Raw genomic sequence first — 19483 nt, 5'->3', positions numbered from 1 at the left:
ACACAATTTATGCCACTGTATTTTTCTGCCAATTCAAGGCCTGAAGGAGTGTGCGTGAGGAAGAGCCCTTGGATATATATAAACAATAACAATCCCTTCCCTTCCCTCCTTCCTCTTCCATGATACAACAAATTATGGCATGTTTAATAAATCACACTGGTCTCTGGAGCATGTTTAGTGGGGCAAGTTAGGGAGCAAAAAGAACAAGTGATGATGTGCTTCATTTCCCAGGAGATTAAAGTCATTGTAGTTTTTCTTGCATATAATCCCTCTATTAAGATAACTTGTAAAAGGTTTAAAATTCTCTTTCCTGCAAATTAATAAAAAAAATGTTATCTTTTAAGTAGAGCAAAAGTTCAGTGATTTCTCCTTTGGTTAAAAGTAAATGGGGGACATAGAGCTCTCCAGAGGTTGTTCAACTGCTGAACTGACATTTAAAATTACATAGGAAGGATGGATGAAATTAAAACATTTAAAAAAAAACATTCTGGTTCATTGTATTTGGGTTATAATTATTTTAATAGCTCAAATTCATGTAAGATAAATATGTAGGCATTTGGTAACACAAGACCATATTTCTTTATCCAGTAGTTAAGGTGGCTCATCTCAGAATTTATTTTATTTTTATTTTATTCATTGGTCCAATACACAAATACAGTGTTCCCTCGATTTCCGCGGGGGATGCGTTCCGAGACTGCCCGCGAAAGTCGGATTTCCGCGAAGTAGAGATGCGGAAGTAAATATACCATTTTTGGCTATGGACAGTAATACAACCCATTCCTTAACACTTTAAACCCCTAAATTACCATTTCCCATTCCCTTAACAACCATTTACTCACCATTGAATAAGACACTTAGTGATCCTGATATTTATAAACATAATTATTTATTAACAATAATTATTATTTTTTGTTATTTATTTGCAAAAATTATTAGTTTGGCGATGACGTATGATGTCATTGGGTGGGAAAACCCGTGGTATAGGGAAAAAACCCGCAAAGTATTTTTTAATTAATATTTTTTGAAAAACCGTGGTATAGGCTATCCACGAAATTCAAACCCGCAAAAATCGAGGGAACACTGTACATAGGAAGAAAAATAGACATGTAGTAATATATATAAGGGTAAAGTGAACTTAGAGGAGAGGATATATGAAAGAAAGAAAATATATATGATAAGTGAGAGAAAGGAAAGACAATTGGACAGGGGACGAAAGGCGCACCAGTGCACTTATGGGAGAAGTGGGTCAGACAATGAATGTCAGTGATTTCCAGGCATGTAATATGTTCTCCTCCTTTTCACTCTTGCAGGCACATTTCTTTCAAGAGGCATTTGCCCAGACAGATGCATGTTTCCAGTGTGGACTATGGCACAGATCTACCACTTGCAGCAGAGCAGCCCACTTGCATTGGCCGGATCAAGCCTGAGCTGTACAAGCAGAAATCTGTGGACTCCGAGGACCCCAAGAAAGAAGCTGAAAAAAACTGCGGGAAAATAAATTTTTCTTTAAAATACGACTATGAAAATGAGACTTTGATTGTGCGGATCCTCAAGGCTTTTGACTTGCCTGCCAAGGACCTCTGTGGCAGTTCTGATCCCTATGTTAAGATCTACCTCTTGCCTGACCGAAAATGCAAGTTCCAAACACGAGTGCACAGGAAAACTCTCAATCCCACATTTGACGAGTTCTTTCAGTTTCCTGTGCCCTACGAAGAGCTGACCAATCGAAAGCTCCATCTTAGTGTCTTTGACTTCGACAGGTTTTCCCGGCATGACATGATCGGGGAGGTGATCCTAGAGAACCTTTTTGAAGCCTCAGATCTCTCTCGGGAGACTTCCATCTGGAGGGATATTCAGTATGCGACAACAGTGAGTATCTGTTGTTACTAGTAATGTAGAAAGCAAATGCAGACCGCCATTGTGAATGGTTTGATGTATTTCTATGTTGCACATTTGTTGTAATAAGAAAATAAGCAAATTTTTTTGGAGGTTGGCATGTTATCTTTTCTTCTGTTTAAGCAGCCAGAGGGGTTGCCACTAAACTAGCATAATTTAGAAGGATTTACAAATTTTATAATCTATACTATTATTTATGATGGAAACTGATTTCTCAAGATTTATTTTGACATGGAGATTATGCACATATCACATTTATCTTGGGTTCCAGATTTTACAGTTCACTGTGTATTTTACATTCTTGTAACTTTTTGGTTTTAAAAGCAAATACGCAAATGAGAGGCTCCTTATACTTACCAGTTTAGGGTTTTTTTGAAAAATAGAAATATTACACTTTATAATGTTACATTCTGTTGCTGTGTACAAGCAGAATAATAAAACTATGACAATAAGAGGACATGAACTTCAGTTTCATTTTGAGGAAACGAAGGCATGTGGCACATAAACCAAGTACTTTTTCTCAGAATGGAAACAATTCTGAGAACCAATCTGAGCTCTGCTAATGTTCTCTTAACACATTCTGAAGGTTCTGTTACCAAGAGGGTTCAAGGAATACTCCTAAACTGACTCCCTGATTTGGGACAGGGAGTGTGATCCTATTCAAATTAATCTATGATCCTGGTTCAATGTGACTAGAACCTTTTTGGCTGGGTTTCCCAGCGTCCTGCTTTATACAGGCCATTCTTTGTTTCAAGATTTCCATTCCAAGTCTAATTTAAAGATCTTGTTTTTATTTAAGGGATCTTTAAATTAGACTTGAAAGACCTGGCTATAGTTTTCCCTTATTCTAGCAAGATATATTGTATTTTTATTTACTTGTTTGTTAGATTTATATCCCACCTTTTCTCTAGGCTCTCAAGTCAGTTCCCATGGGGATCTCCCTTCATAATATCCTCACAACAAACAACAACATATGAGGTAGGTTGGGCTGAGATTGAGTGATTACTGGCCCATAGTCATCCAGTAATAACCACAGATGGAAGTGAATTGTACCTAGATCTCCTAAGTGATAAAGAAATGCTTACCCACCATATAAAAATAGATGGTCTAAGACAGTAATGGTGAACCTATGGCACAGGTGCCACAGGTGGCACGCGGAGCCATATCTGCTGGCATGCGAGCCTTTGCCCTAGCTCAGCTCCAATGTTCTTATGTGCCGGCCAGCTGATTTTTTGCTCTCATAGAGGCTCTGGGAGGGCATTTTTGGTTTCTAGAGAACCTCCATGTGTGTGTGTGAAAGTGGTTTTACCCTCCTGCGGCTCCAGGGAAGCATTTGGAGCTTGGGGAGGGCAAAACACGAGCCTACTGGGCCCACCAGAAATTGGGAAACAGGACATTTCCAGCCTCCAGAGGGCCTCCGGGGGGCAGGGGAAGCTGTTTTCACCCTTCCCAGGCATTGAATTATTGGTGTGGTCCCTTGTGCATGGGTGATAGCATGCAGGCATGCTCTTTTGGCACCCAAGGAAAAAAAGGTTTGCCATCACTGGTTTAAGATATGAATGATCTATTCGGATATCTAGTTTATTTTATCTTCTTTTTGGCAGTGTGTTGGCTTGTCTCGGTTACCTATGCTATGAAACCTTCGACAATACTGAGCAGAGAATTTTAATAGAGCGTGGATGTGTGATAAAGCCAAGATACAGACTTAGTTAAATAAGTATTATTTACATATAAACAAAATATAAATAATCCAAAATATGCATGTAGCAAATACAGAACAATACAGAATATAGATAACAAGCACAAAGCTAAATATAATAGATAAAGCACAAAGCTTATACAATACAGATAAAGCACGCAGCTTATACAAGCACAGAGCTTGGATACGACTCCCCTGTCTCAGGCAAAAGTAAAGTAACAAGGAAGTGACTGGGCAGAATCATGAGCTTTTATAGCTTCAATGATGACATGGCCTTGAACATTAACTCTTCAAGTAAATGTTAACTCTTTGAGTGCACATTAACCCTTTCAGTACAAGTTTGGTACAGTTTACAATATGCAGTTTATAATGGCAATCCCTAACACACATGTACCCTGTACTAACACAGTGCACTTCTTTTTCTGAGAAAGAAATATCATAGAATCCTTCCTGAGATTCAGGTTAACTGCTAATATTAGGGAGAATGGACTCCTCTAATTTTCATCAGGATCACAGTTCACTGGACAGGAGTAATTGAACTCTCAAACATATAATGATAAACACACAAATATATTCACCCCTACCAAATCCTCTATCAATTTAAGGAAGAGGAAAGCTCCTATTGCAGGCCTCCTTTCTACAGCTAGTGGCAGTACCAGGAGGCATATTTTTATGGACATAGTGGGGAAATAAAATATGATCACGAGGGAAATCAATATAAAACTCCCAAACATTTATTTAGTCTAAAATATTTATTTATTTTTCATTAGAATAGGAGGTAAGACACATTCAAACTGTTCTAGATTAGGGGTGTCAAACTCACGTTGTCACAAGGGCATCACGTAATGTATCAGGATTCCACCCCCTTTCTTTAAACTGGGTGTGGGTGTGGCCGGTGCATGATGCATCCGGCCTGTGATCCAGGAGTTTGACAGCTCTATTCTAGACTGATGGAGTGGTGTTGAGAAAATCCAGATTGTTGATTTTGACCTCTAGCAGCTTATTCTTTTCTCTAATCTGGTTTTAGGAAGTTCATGTCTCCCACCTTTTTATAGTGTAACCCCAAGAAACAATCTGGAATCCTGTTACTTTTCTTGGATTTCACCTATTACAGAGAAATAAATTGCTTTCCCCAACATAATAAGTCCATTTGATTTCTTTTTCTGCCTTTACCCAGACTTTTCTATCTAATCATTGCATATTGGCCTTGAAGGAAGTTGATCAACTTGCTTTGAAGCCTGATTTTTGAAACAAGTCACATTTTTAAAGTGAATGTGTCTTATCAAATCTTCTTTAATGAGCTTAACCAAATTTGTATTAAATGAAGAGGTATAGAATTTGCCAATTGATTTTCCTCTTGAAGAGATGCTCAGTCTGGGAAACACATTGACTTAAGCTTTAAGGCGGCTGCCTGGGAAAATTTTAATAGTTTAGGAGGAAGGAAATTATCATGCTATGGCAGCATATCTGTCCAGACTCTGAGCATGTAATTAGTCTTGGAAGAGCTATGTCGCTTGAAGGCTTTTTTTTACATTCCTGCCCCATGAACCCTTTCTAGTTTAAGGCTACAGAAGTAGCATCCAACTGCTGTAAGAGTAGAGCCTCGTTATTCCTATGTAAATCTTACCATTTTTTATTCTATTAGTATAATTGTCACACAGGTTAGCAAACAAGTATTGTAATGTTGTAGTGATTGCTAACAGCTCAGGAAACAGAAAGTTTCAATACAGAGGCAGCTAATTTTACAAGTTTGCTTGGTTTCAGATAGTAGCCTAGCTACTCTAATTGGCATCATAAATATGCATTATGTCTCAGCCAGACTTCACCCAAGGATGTTTGTGCTTGCCCCTAATGAAGTTCTTAATCACTCCAAGTTAGACTATTACTGTGGCTAAGAAAGTGAAAACTAATTTTTCATAATGCTGATGCAGAGATATTTTCCCCTGTGAAAAAGGTTAATAACACCAGCTGAATCAGGGGTGGGTTCTGGATCCTTTTGCTGCCAGTTTGCTCAGGGTTGCGCGGCGCAATGCATGTGAGTGTGCTTCAGGCATACGCATGCCCCCACAGCAATAAACAATAGCTTCTGCACATGCGCAGAGGCAAAAATTAGCTTCTGCACATGTGCAGAAGCAAAATCCAAGATGGCAGCACCCACAGAGTCACTGACAGAACCGACTCCATGACATCATTGCCGAACTACTAATGGTTCTAAAGAACCAATTAGAGCCAGTAAGAACTGAATACCTAAGGGTGGATATATATATATAAAAGCTTTTTTTCTCCTATAGCAAGATGACTTTGAAAAGGACAATCTTATATGTATTGTGGCAGATTTTCATCTTTATTCTATACCATTCTTTTAATAAACTATTTCTCCTATTTTGATCTTTCCAAATGATTTTGTTTCCACCTTTGGAAATGCATAGTGCCTACTAATGTATAGTTTTATTGCCATATTCCAGATCTCCAATGTAACTGTCTTTTTAGGATTCATTATAGGATGAAAATTGGCATCAATAAGCCAAAGTAAATAAGAATATGTGATGTTTTCTAGCCTTTGCATCTACTCATTGAAATTATCTTTGATTTTCCATGCATTTAGAGACCAAAAATCACATTCTTAATTTGTATCAAACTGATGTTAAGACTTTACATTGGCATTGGTATACTTCACCACTGACAATATTAAATAATCCGACATTACTAGAGTGATACTGTAGAAGACGAGATTGTGATTGATAATTGCTGACTGAAAGTATGCAATTAATATATTATTTGTCTGGCTAAACAGAGGTTAGCAATTGAAGCTACATGAATGGTTTGAGCCACTTTTTAAAATACCAGTTAGAGCTCTCCTGCCAATAACTCATTCTGGCAAGAATCCAATAACTATGTAAGTTCTTGCTAATGCATGAATATAATTTTTAAACCAGGAAACCCTCTACCAAAGAAACAAACATCCTCACCCTGCTTATTTATGTAGCACAGTCCACTTGTTTGTATCATTGCTCCAATTTCTCTTAATTCCCAGCTATAATAATAAGGTTTATTCCTGACCCAAGTATTTATATTTAATAAAGCTTGAATCAGCTATCCCTGAAAAATTGCCTTTACAATTACCATTACAACAGAAACAATACTTGAAAGTGTATATAATGAAACAAACATATACTCTTGATATATAGAGATACAGCTATCACACAGTTCCAGAGGTGGATTACTCCTGGTTTGGACTGGTTTCATAGAACCGGTAGTATGAATTTCCCCCTGCTCACTGAACTGGGAGCAATCTCCAGTTGGCCATGCCCCTGAACCAGCTCTCTCTGGTGCCACCATGGTGGCGCCATCTTGTATTTGGCTTCTGTGCATGTGCAAAAGCTTGGGTTTCGGCACTGCACCTGCACACACATGCCTACATGGTACGGGAAGACGAGAACCAGCAGTGAGGTAGGTTAGAACCTACCCATAGGCTCACAGGCACACAGGCCTCACTGAAGCCTGGAACGATGGAAAAAATGGCCAAATAGGCAAAACAGAAGTTCAGAAAAATGGATTTCCGATTTTCCCATTGTGCTTTTTTTGTACTCCAGAGCCTTCAGGGAAGCTTCCTGAAACCCCAGAGCCATTTTCCAAACTTCCGGTTTGCCTGCTGGACTGTTTTTTACACTCTGGGGCTTCAGGAAGCTTCACTGAACCATCCAGAGTGCAAAGAACTGCACAACGGGCAAACTGGATGTCAAGGTTTCCAAACTTCCAGTTTTCCTGTTGTATGTTTTTTGCACTCACTGAAGTCTCTGGAGGGTGAAATAGCCTTCCCCAAGGCCAAAAATCAGCTGGATAGCATGAACATGCACACTGGAGCTGACATAGGGGCCCTCCTATATGGCTCCACATGCCACCTGTGGCACACGTGCCATAGGTTCGTCATCATGGCACTAGAGGATATGGTTTAGCAGTATATAAATACTAGTAATAGATAATGGTATCTAATCACTTGCTTTCAGGTGTAATGGAGTGACTACTAAAGCACTGATTTGTGATCAACAGTGAAATCAATATTTGGTTCGCGAGTTGTAATGCTGTCCCTTCTGTTCTTGGCATTCTAGCAGAAATTCTGTACCTGCTATATTTAAAAAAAAACTATTAATATCACACTTGGAAAAAAAGGGGTGCTCTTTTATGTAATATCTGCATTCAGAGTTATCCTTATACTGATCCATTAGAATCGACCCATCTTTATCTCACTGTGAAATATTCCTTTTTAAAATCTACACTCTACCTCTCATCGTGCCTACACACTGGGAAGCTTAGGTTAAAATAAGAAATTGGTAACATTTTAGGGAAAGACAACATGTTTAGACACAGCCATGGAAGATACATAAGAAAGAGCCATGGACAGGTACAAAAAGGATAGGGATTAATTCTGACAACTCTTTTTCCAGCTATATATGTAAGGCCATTGGTCTCATTTTTTAAAAAAGCTGATATTTTCCAAATTGAATATCTAACTTCAGTTAATCCTACATGATAGAAAAGTGAAGAATTTGTGAGAAAGAACCTTACGATACAAGACAATTTTTATGTTTACCAAATTAGGTCCCTGAATGTACTAGTAGCACTTTTAATACTGAGCTCTGGTTTTTTTAGTTACATCCTATTTTTTTAATTTACAATACATGGCTTCATAGGATGACTATCATCAATTGTGTCTCAAATTTAAAACATGCTGTAACAAATTTGGGAAATGACTTTTAAATCAGAGCTGGTGAACTTATGGACTACCAGATATTACAAAATTACAACTGCACTTCCAGTAGCCTTCGTCATTGGCTGTGCTTAATGGTCAGTACTGTAGTGAGTTAATTTTAAGCTCTTGATTTAATGAGCTGTACTAGAGCCTCACATTTTAGGTGGCATTGCTCATTATTTCACTTTTTTTTTCTAAAATGTGATAAATGAGCCTTACTTCATTTAGGGCCTCTTCAGTTCATTTTGATAAGTAGAATCCAGAGAGCATCACAGAATTGATAATTTGATGCTATATTTCAAAACCTAGACAAAATTCTATTTTTGTACATAGATCTTTGAAAGTGAAATTCTATATGTTTACTTGCAGGATACAGACAGTCCTTGACCTATGACTGCAATTGAACCCAAAATTTATGTTGTTAAGCAAGATATTTGTTAAGTGAGTTTTGTCACATCTTACAACTTTTCTTGTCATGGTTGTTAAATGAATCACTGCAGTTGATAAGTTCCAGTTAGTAACAGGGTTGTTAAGTGAATCTGGCTTCTCCACTGACTTTGCTTGTCAAAGGGGATCACATGACCCCAGGACACTGTAACCATCATCAATATGAGACAGTTGCCAAGCATCCACATTTTGATTAGGGGGACGCCACAACGATTGTGTGAAAAATGGTCACAAGTCATTTTTTTCAGGGCCGTTGTAACTTTGAATAGTCACTAAATGAACTGTTGTAGATAGAGGACTACCTATACCTAACTCAGATATATTTGGGCAGCCCTGATAACAAAACTGTAATAGCTAAACTCAGAGATAGAACAGATAAAACTCTTAACTATTTAAATTGCTTAGTTAGGGTTAGGTTGTCATTGAGTAGAATTGGCTTATGGGAACTCCCTTGTCTCACTATTGTTAGATGAAAGTAGGTGTAAATTTGTAATTATTGCATTGTTTTTCCAGCAACTTTGCTCTCTTGTTGTTTTGAAGCTCATCACTCAGAATTCCCACCCAGTATGTGTCAGAGTTCCAAATAGCATCCAAAATTAAATCAGAGTCCGAATCAAAGTATTCTTAAAAGTCCCAATTTATTATTAGAACCGTGTTGGTACATCTGGGTGAAACCTGAATCTGAAGTCTCCCCAGCTTTCATCACCCAGTTGAAAGTTGAAGTCCTTGTTCCACCACTTTCTCCAGTCTCCAAGTGCCATGCTGGTAGAGTCCACCCATTTCCTCCCGTGCAGGTGTAGAGGCACAGAGACAAAGGATGGCCTTGATTTTCTAGAAAGGAATTTGTTATAGCTACATACTAACAATCTCATAGCATTTCTCCTCCCCGTTTCTCCACAAGAGAAAATACATAATAGAATAGTTTAAAGTGTGACAGGCCAAAGATTCCAAATAAAATAGCTTTGGCCTGACAGTACGGCTGATGTGCCACACACATTCACTGGGCTGGTAAAAGCTGATGTACAACATAATGTAATACGCTGCACATCATTACAGAATACATTTCATTGCCCTCACTCTCTTGACATTGGCTGAATACTAAACAACAGAGGGATAGCTGGCAGTTTTGAATCTGCATTACTAAGAAGAACAAGTAAACAACAAAGAGTTGCCACAGCTGCATTTTGATTGTCGTGCTACATTTGCCTTTTGTAGCTCTTTGTATTCAAGTCTATGGAATTTTAACTAGTCATGTTTAGGATTGGCACTAGAGGATCCCTGCTGCTCCACCACACTTCTTTTGATCAGTTGCCATTGAGTCGAGCCTGTAGTAGAGAATATAAAAAACCCAATACTTATCCTCTACTCCCATTTCAGCAGTTAAGTAAGCCCAAGCTCAGCTGTGAAGCGCTAGATAAAGAAGTAAGTGTGTATATTCTGGTTTATTAATAATGGAACAGGAACAGCCACAAAAATGAATGTGTACAGCACCAGCTTTTTATCATCTTGTGAATCTGTGGATATTACAATAATAAGTAGTTCTTCCAAGATATAACTAATGCAGAAATGTAACCACAGATAGCCTATTTAGCAGAGTGTTCAAAGTGCTGTTATATTGTAGTGATATAAATACTGAGGGGAAGACAGAAAGCTTAAGCCAAATGCCGGCTCAGCTGTTTCAGTATAGATAATGTTCATCTCATGAAGGATCTGGAACAGAGTGATCAACATGTTTTTGTGTTCCTAAGTGCTCATGCTGCAATATTGTACATTCATATTCTATCTCAGAGACCTGCAGCCTGTCTCGAAAGCAACTATTATTTCTAAGCTATCTGACGGCTCCATCTTGCCAAAGAGGATTAGCTGGAATTCATGTAGGACCCAGAAATTGCAAAGGCTCCAAATGATATGCACAGAATCGCTCAGATACTTTCATGTGGTATCTTATTAATATTCATCGAAACTAGGCATCACAGTTCCTTGGGGACTCATCAGCAAGTACAAAGAATGGGCACTAAAAATATTGAGTAATGCTGCTGTTTTCCCTTATCACATTACGGAATATTGGCAATGAGACTGGGGCTGTTAAGCTGAAATGTCCTGGAAAGTTTGTTATGAGCTTGTTTATGATTCATGAGGATACGGAACTGAGAGAAATAGAAGCAAGGTTTAACTCCTTATTAGTCAGGAAGTTTATTATTATTTATTATTTATTTATTATTTGGATTTGTATGCCGCCCCTCTCCGAAGACTCGGGGCGGCTCACAACAAGTGAAAAGACAATCCAATACAATCCAATTAATTAAAATATTATGAGTTTAAGAAAATCCCCTATACTAACATACACACATACAGGCATACCATATATAACTTCAACGTGCCCAGGGGAGATGTTTAGTTTCCCCATGCCTGACGGCAAAGGTGGGTTTTGAGGAGTTTACGGAAGGCAGGAAGAGTAGGGGCAGTTCTGATCTCCGGGGGGAGTTGGTTCCAGAGGGCCGGTGCCGCCACAGAGAAGGCTCTCCCCCTGGGGCCCGCCAACCGGCATTGTTTAGTTGACGGGACCCGGAGGAGGCCCACTCTGTGGGACCGAATCGGTCGCTGGGATTCGTGCGGCAGAAGGCGGTCTCGGAGATATTCTGGTCCAGTGCCATGAAGGGCTTTAAAGGTCATAACCAACACTTTGAATTGTGACCGGAAACTGATCGGCAGCCAATGCAGACTGCGGAGTGATGGTGAAACATGGGCATACCTAGGTAAGCCCATGACTGCTCTCGCAGCTGCATTCTGCACGATCTGAAGTTTCCGAACACTTTTCAAAGGTAGCCCCATGTAGAGAGCATTACAGTAGTCGAACCTCGAGGTGATGAGGGCATGAGTGACTGTGAGTAATGAGTCCCGGTCCAGATAGGGCCGCAACTGGTGCACCAGGCGAACCTGGGCAAACGCCCCCCTCGCCACAGCTGAAAGGTGGTTCTCTAATGTGAGCTGTGGATCGAGGAGGACGCCCAAGTTGCGGACCCTCTCTGAGGGGGTCAATGATTCCCCCCCCAGGGTAATGGACGGACAGATGGGATTGTCCTTGGGAGGCAAAACCCACAGCCACTCCGTCTTATCCGGGTTGAGCTTGAGTCTGTTGACACCCATCCAGGCCCCAACAGCCTCCAGGCACCGGCACATCACTTCCACCGCTTCGTTGACTGGGCATGGGGTGGAGATGTAAAGCTGGGTATCATCGGCATATTGATGATACCTCACCCCATGTCCTTGGATGATCTCACCCAGCGGTTTCATGTAGATGTTAAATAGCAAGGGGGAGAGGACCGACCCCTGAGGCACCCCACAAGGGAGAGACCTCGGAGTCGACCTCTGACCCCCCACTAACACCGACTGCAACCGGCCAGAGAGGTAGGAGGAGAACCACTGAAGCACAGTGCCTCCCACCCCCAACCCCTCCAACCGGTGCAGAAGGATACCATGGTCGATGGTATCGAAAGCCGCTGAGAGATCGAGGAGCACCAGGACAGAGGATAAACCCCTGTCCCGGGCCCGCCAGAGATCATCCATCAACGCGACCAAAGCGGTTTCCGTGCTGTAACCGGGCCTGAAGCCCGACTGCTGGGGACCTAGATAATCGGCTTCTTCCAAGGACCGCTGGAGCTGGAGTGCCACCACCTTCTCGACAACCTTCCCCATGAAGGGAAGGTTGGAGACTGGACGGTAGTTGTTGAGTACTGCTGGGTCCAGGGAAGGCTTCTTGAGGAGGGGGCGCACAAGCGCTTCTTTATAGAGTGATGGAAAAACTCCCCTCCCCAAGGAAGCGTTGGTAATCTCCTGGGCCCAGCTCCGTGTCACCTCCCTGCTGGCCGAGACCAACCAGGAGGGACACGGATCCAGTAAACAGGTGGCGGAACTCACAGCTCCAATGGCCTTGTCCACTTCATCAGGTGTCACCAGATCAAACTCTTCCCAGACAGGTGGACAAGTACGTGCCCCAGTCACCTCGACTGACTCGTTGTCAGTCGACTCTGTTTTACAATTGGAGTCGAGGTCGGCCCGGATCTGAGCGACTTTATCAGCGAAAAACGTGTTAAACTCCTCGGCACTACTCTGCAAGGGCTCCCCAACTCCCCCCTGGTTAAGAAGGGAGCGGGTCACCCTAAACAGAGCGGCCGGGCGGGATTCCGCTGATGCAATCAAGGCGGCATGGTACGCGCATCTTGCCGCCTTGAGCGCCACTTTGTAAGTCTTAATAAAAGCTCTTACAAGTGTTCGATCAGATTCAGACCTACTCTTCCTCCATCGCTTCTCTAGACGTCTCTTTTGGCATTTCAACTCCCGGAGCTCCTCGTTGAACCATGGGGCTCTACGGGGTCTAGCGCCACGGAGAGGTCGCAAAGGCGCAATCCGGTCGAGAGCCTCCGCAGCAGCCGTATTCCAGGCCTCCGCAAGAGACTCCGCCGAACTGTGGATGAGTGCCTCTGGAATAACCCCAAGCGCCGTCTGGAAACCCTCTGGATCCATTAGGCGTCTGGGGCGGAACATCTTCATTGGTTCCGCCTCCCTGCGGGGAAGGATTGGAGCCAGGAAGTCAAGCCTTAGTAGAAAATGGTCTGACCATGACAAAGGCACTGCTTCTAAGCCCCTTAGTCTCAGACCATTGCTCAATTGCTCGGAAAGGAATACCATGTCAGGTGCGTGCCCCCCCTCATGAGTCGGACCCCGTACTACTTGAGTCAGGTCCATGGCTGTCATGGTGGCCATGAACTCCTGTGCCAACCCCGAGGTTTCGCCGAGTGACGGCAGGTTGAAGTCCCCCAAGACAATAAGTCTGGGGAACTCCACCGCCAACCCGGCTACCTCCTCGAGTAGCACAGGCAGGGCTTTTGACACGCAGCTGGGAGGCAGGTACGTGAGAAATAAGCCCACCTGAACCCCTAAGTCCAACCTCATAAAGAGTGACTCGCAACCCGCAATTTCCGGAGCAATGAGTCCACGTAGGCAAAGGCTCTCCCTGGCTATAATAGCCACTCCTCCCCCCCTTCCCTGGGGTCGAGGTTGATGCCATATCTGAAACCCAGCTGGGCAAATTTCAGAGAGAGGAACACCTCCCTCTGGGCCCAGCCAGGTTTCAGTGATACATGCCAGGTCGGCCTCCTCATCCAGGATCAAATCCCGGATGAGGAGAGCTTTATTTACCACCGACCTGGCATTAAGCAGCAGCAACCTGAGTCCAGGGCCAGAGTTACACTCATCACCAGTACCCAGGATTGGGCTCACAGAGTTGGAACAAGGGACCGTTATTAAGCAACGGTCCCTCGTTCCCCTGGAACGGCTAGCTCTGTGGCCCCCGCCATATCTGCCTCTCCCCAGTAACACTGAAATATTCCGACCCTCTGCCACCCCAGAGATCGGTGTCCCTCCCTCCCCTGTCTCCCGGGCGTCAGGTGGGCCAAATCTGTCATTCGCACTACTGTCAATCAACTCATCCATACCATATCCCCACCCACCCCAACCCCCCCAATCATACCAATCATTCCATTCATACCCACACGTATATGTACCCCAGTCACCCATTATATAAAACCCCAATTATGTTAAAAAAGCAATTAAATTGATAGCAGTATAAAAATAGCAATTAAGAACGATATTAATATTAAAAACACTATTAAAACTAACTAAAAATAACAATAAAAATACAAACATAGGTAATAATGAATAATTCAATTCGATTAGGAAATACGGTCAGCAGCAACTAATAAAAGTGCTAAGTTCTCAAAGTGCCAAGTTTCCCAAAATGTCAAGTTTTTCAAAGTGCCAAGTTTTTCAAAGTGCCAAGTTCCTCAAAAGTGCCAATTTTCTCAAAGTGCCAAGTTCTCAGGGGCAGAGGTTATTCAAAAGTCAAGGATCATTCAGCATCTCTCTCCCTCCCCCCCAGACTAGGGAGGGGGGCATCCATGTCTGTAAAACTCTCCCACCATCAGACCTTGATCTACCAGTCCTCCTCCCTTGGTCTCCTTTCAATCTCCTCTCTCCTATCGCAATGGTCGGTCCTCCGTCCGCCAGGTCTCCTCCAGCGCCGAGCGCACCCACCGCACAGCTGCTCGGCGTCTTGGTCTGCCTGGCTGTCAAGTTCACTCGCTCCACAGGGGCCGCCATCTTCCGAGCCCTAGCTGATCGAGGCTCCCAGCTCTTAACTCTCCCACGGCAAAACCAAGGAGAGGACGCACACACAGGAACCGGACACCGAGACTAGGAGCTTTCAATTCACCAACATGCACACTGGCGTTCAAACTAATTCAAAATTACCTATATTATTGTTGTTATCACCGTAGTCCGGCGGAGCAGCGGCATCCCTCCTTCCTTCCCGCTGCTCCGCCGGAACCGGAAAAGAAAAACCGCCAGCAGCCCCCTCCGGTCCTCAGCTGGGCTGGACTCCTCAGGAGACGCCCAGGTCGCAGCGGCTCTCACCCGCCCCCACGCTGAGCGTCTCGGATGTTCTTCCGCTTTTCTGGCGTCTTGGGGGATCTTAAGTAGCCGCCAGCAGCCCCCTCCGGTCCTCAGCTGGGCTGGGCTCCTCAGGAGACGCCCAGGTCGCAGCGGCTCTCACCCGCCCCCACGCTGAGCGTCTCGGATGTTCTTCCGCTTTTCTGGCGTCTTGGGGGATCTTAAGTAGCCGCCAGCAGCCCCCTCCGGTCCTCAGCTGGGCTGGGCTCCTCAGGAGACGCCCAGGTCGCAGCGGCTCTCACCCGCCCCCACGCTGAGCGTCTCGGATGTTCTTCCGCTTTTCTGGCGTCTTGGGGGATCTTAAGTAGCCGCCAGCAGCCCCCTCCGGTCCTCAGCTGGGCTGGGCTCCTCAGGAGACGCCCAGGTCGCAGCGGCTCTCACCCGCCCCCACGCTGAGCGTCTCGGATGTTTAGTTGTCCAACTCCTTTCTTTGAGAATGCTGGTGCTGCTTTGAATACATAAATTGCTAGCAGTCATGGCGGTCTTAATGGAATGGATCGTCTATGAGATATTTCAATCTGCTTCCGTCCCCTTGCTGTGGTTTAATTAATAATAAATGCTAACAGCTTATATTTGCAATGTTTCAACAAGGAAACCTCTGTGCACCTTCATGAAGTATATGTTTATTATAAATTTAAATATTTTATTAAAAAATAAATCACCCAATTTCAGTTTTCGTAAATGTCAACAGTGCATTTTATCATTCATACTTAAGTTTCAGAGGAACACCTTTTTCAGACACTAATTTCGGACATTGACAGAAAATGTAGGCATCTGGACATTTGATCAGGCAGTGACAAATGCTGCTGTGTTTTGTTGCATGTTTGTATTGTGAAATTTACAAGTTGTTTGCAGTGAAATTCATGGCAGGTTCTCCCCCTCTCCAGTTCCAAACCTTTAACATTAACAATGTATAAATTTCAATGCAGTCTTAGGATTCCTAGGAATTTTATTTTTTTTAAAGTGGATTACCTCTGCTCTACATGTGAGCCACTTCCTTCTTTCTGTGATTGTGCCTAATAACAAATAATAAAGCAAACGTGATCTTATCTGTGTTTCCCATAATGACTAAAGCCTTTAATTGAGGAGTGAAAAAAAATGGAAGGAGTGGAAAAAGGAGTAAATTCTCATTATCATGACCTTTTTTTTTAAAATAAACATGGGAATGTACACCCAAATAAATAAAAGTCATGATATCCAATAAAGGGTAGCAATACCTGCAGTCTTTGGGGGAAAATTCATAGTATTAGAAATTGATACTTCTATCATTCTGAAAGCAGATAGTAGATAGAAATGGAAATTTAAGCCATTTTGTCCTTGCTTAAGGCAAAAACTCAGACTGAAGCAACCCTGACATATGGCTATTTAACTAGTTCTAAAACACTTTCAATAAATAAAGGGGTAGATCTCTCAGCAATTGTATTGATTGCTCCTCTTCCTTAAAATTCAGTCCAAATCTGATGATTTATGACCTAAATCCATTATTCCATGCCTTGCTCTCTGGTGTAATAAAGAACAAGTCTTGGCCTTTTTCTGCCTGATATCCTTTTAAGTAGTTAAGGAGTGCTACCATGTGCCCCAACAGTCTTCTCTTCTCAAGGCTAAATATTCCTGGATGTTTTACTCTCTTTGCACAGCATAGAGCTTAGCTCTTAATCCTTTGATCATCTGCTCTGACTTCTCTCACATTCGTCTTGCCTTAAAGTAAGTAAGTTAAACTATGGCCAGTGAACTGGATACAGAAGTGGAGATCCAATCTGACAATACAGAATAAAATGGCATTACTTGCCTTAATTCAGACACCAGTCATGCACAGCTCAGCCTAACATTTAATTCAGCCTTTTGGCATCCAGATCACACTGTTGACTCGTTGTTGATTTGTAATCATCTACCATTCCGAGGTGATATTTTCATTTATTTGCTTCTTATAACACCAGCTATTAACATCTCTTGGTTGCGTTAGAGTAAAAAAACCATTTTTTAAAGTCAAAACATTAAAAACAGGTAACATATGAAGTGGCAGAATATTTTGATGTAGTATACAATTATACGTAAGCAAATTTCAAACAATAAAAGTACTATCGCAATAGAAACCACTTTGAACAATGACTATCATAAAGAGTGCCAGTTAATGAAGCCATTTAAGGCTCTTCGGAGAGGGTCGGCATACAAATCTAATAAACTATAGCTATTATCTAAAGCCCAGAAAGACTGTAAGCTCTTGTCCTGTTTTAGATACAAAGCCAGTGGGGTGATCTTAGGCCAGCCATCTTCTTTCAGCCCTAGGAACCAGTCAATGGCAAATCACTGAAGAGTCTGAAAATTTAGGAACTTGTCTAGGGAGTTACTAGGAATCAAAGCTGACTTTAAGACACCAAAATTGCCATCATCACCATCGCCTAATAATAGGTGAATTTAACCCTTGTAACTGCCAGGATTTGTTTAGGCAGTCTCTAAAAATCAGATACAACTGAATGAAAAAAAAATTCCAGTACTATCATAATTTAAATCTAGTACTGCTTCCAAAAAGAAACATTCTTCCAGATTCAATACAGGCCCTGAAAAAAACAACTATTTAAGAGAGTTTTCAAACTTCAGGAGACCAGCCGCAAAACATATTTCAATGGGCAATTGATTCTAAAAAGCAAGATGTAGAAGTGAGAAAGCTCTGAAGCATGAGAGGGCCATATGCTCAGAAATATATATTAGAAATCAGGTACTATATTGTAATCATTCTGGCATTCTTGTACATATAACTTAGAAGCACTACCAGATTTAAACTTCTAACTTTGCCGGAGGTTCAGTCACTTTAAGAGTTAATGGGAAGAAGAAAGAGGGATGAATGAGGAAAGATCCAGGACCATGCATAGAATACTATTCTGAACCTAAATCTTTTAAATCTTGTATAAATTTTAAAGTTTTATGGATTTTTTATGATTTGTTCTATCTTGTTGTGAGCCGCCCTGAGTCTTCGGAGAGGGGCGGCATACAAATCTAAATAGTAAATAAATAAATAAATCAAAGGGCAGAAAATAGGATCAGGAAGACCAATCAATGAAGTGCTGAAATAATCCACTGAGACATCACTAGGTATGAACTGCTTAGCCACCTCAATAGCAAGAAATGGACAAATTATCTAGTTATTCTGAAGGTGATAGTTACAGATTCTTGTAGCTTTACCAATTAAATTTTCATCAATAAGAACTCCCAAATTTCATACCACTGGAATACCAGTAATTGGCAAACCTTTAAAAAAAAAAAGAGCAAGAGGATAAGAGAAAGTAGAACATTCAGGATAAAAAACAATAAGTTCACTTTTGTCCAGATTTAATTTAAAGCAGTGGGAAAACATCAAGATGGAAATCCCAGTAGATCAGTTAGAGAGAGAAAAACATTACTTCATCATCTAAGATTCTGTTTGGATGATGAGGCTAAACAATAAAGTAGATTTTATTGGCAGAGATATGATAACTGAACTGAAAATTAACTGAGTAGATTTTATAATTAAGATTAATAGTTAAAATACACTGCTTAGAGTCTGAACAAATATATGTAATTGAATATATCTTAAAGCTAATTAAGATATTAAGACCCTCAAGTTTGCAGAGTCCATTCCAAAGATAAGGGCTGAGAACAGAGAAAGCTTGATGCTAGAGCAAACCTGTTATTAAGTAGGCATCTGTGTATCCTTTTTAATTAATTTTAATTAAGGAAGTGTTTGCAAAGTAAAACCCCCCCACAAATTTAAAGGAAAATGAAAAAAAGAAAAGTGAACCTTAAATAGAAAAAAAATTGGGGGGAAATGCAACATATCTTGACACATCCCCAAAGTTTATTTCTGAAATCCATTGGATTCTGGAATCCAATGTTTGCGAAAATCAAAAGCATTAAAGGTTATTCCATCCTAGGTTTTACGTTCTTCTATTATGACATGCTACTTGATATCCAGCAGAAGGCAGATTTATGTAATGAAATCACACATTTTAGTATATATTTTTTTAGTTAATTGGGTATGCCATGAAATGCTTTGTCAATGGCTTTGTTGAAATTAATGTATGTATCTCAAAAACTCTTACCCATCTTATCTTATTTGGACAAATCCAAAGAGAAAAAAGAAAAAGCAATAAGCTTAGTTGACAAGTGTTTTTCTTGACTATATGATTTGGGATAATTAATATATTGTT

General features: G+C 41.5%; 1 protein-coding gene across 2 annotated transcripts in view; it reads left to right on the top strand.

Annotated features, from left to right (window-relative positions):
* Positions 1–19483, top strand: part of SYT6 (synaptotagmin 6) — a 178520-nt gene that overhangs the window by 94228 nt on the left and 64809 nt on the right. For both annotated transcript variants that reach the window (XM_070745666.1, XM_070745665.1), the window contains exon 3: positions 1311–1869. In XM_070745666.1, coding sequence (XP_070601767.1) covers positions 1311–1869 — 559 coding nt within the window. The remainder of the gene's footprint in view (positions 1–1310; positions 1870–19483) is intronic.

Source organism: Erythrolamprus reginae, chromosome 3, assembly GCF_031021105.1.
Source record: "Erythrolamprus reginae isolate rEryReg1 chromosome 3, rEryReg1.hap1, whole genome shotgun sequence".
In the NCBI taxonomy this organism is placed as follows: Eukaryota; Metazoa; Chordata; class Lepidosauria; order Squamata; family Dipsadidae; genus Erythrolamprus; species Erythrolamprus reginae.
This window is presented reverse-complemented; position numbering and strand designations above follow the sequence as displayed.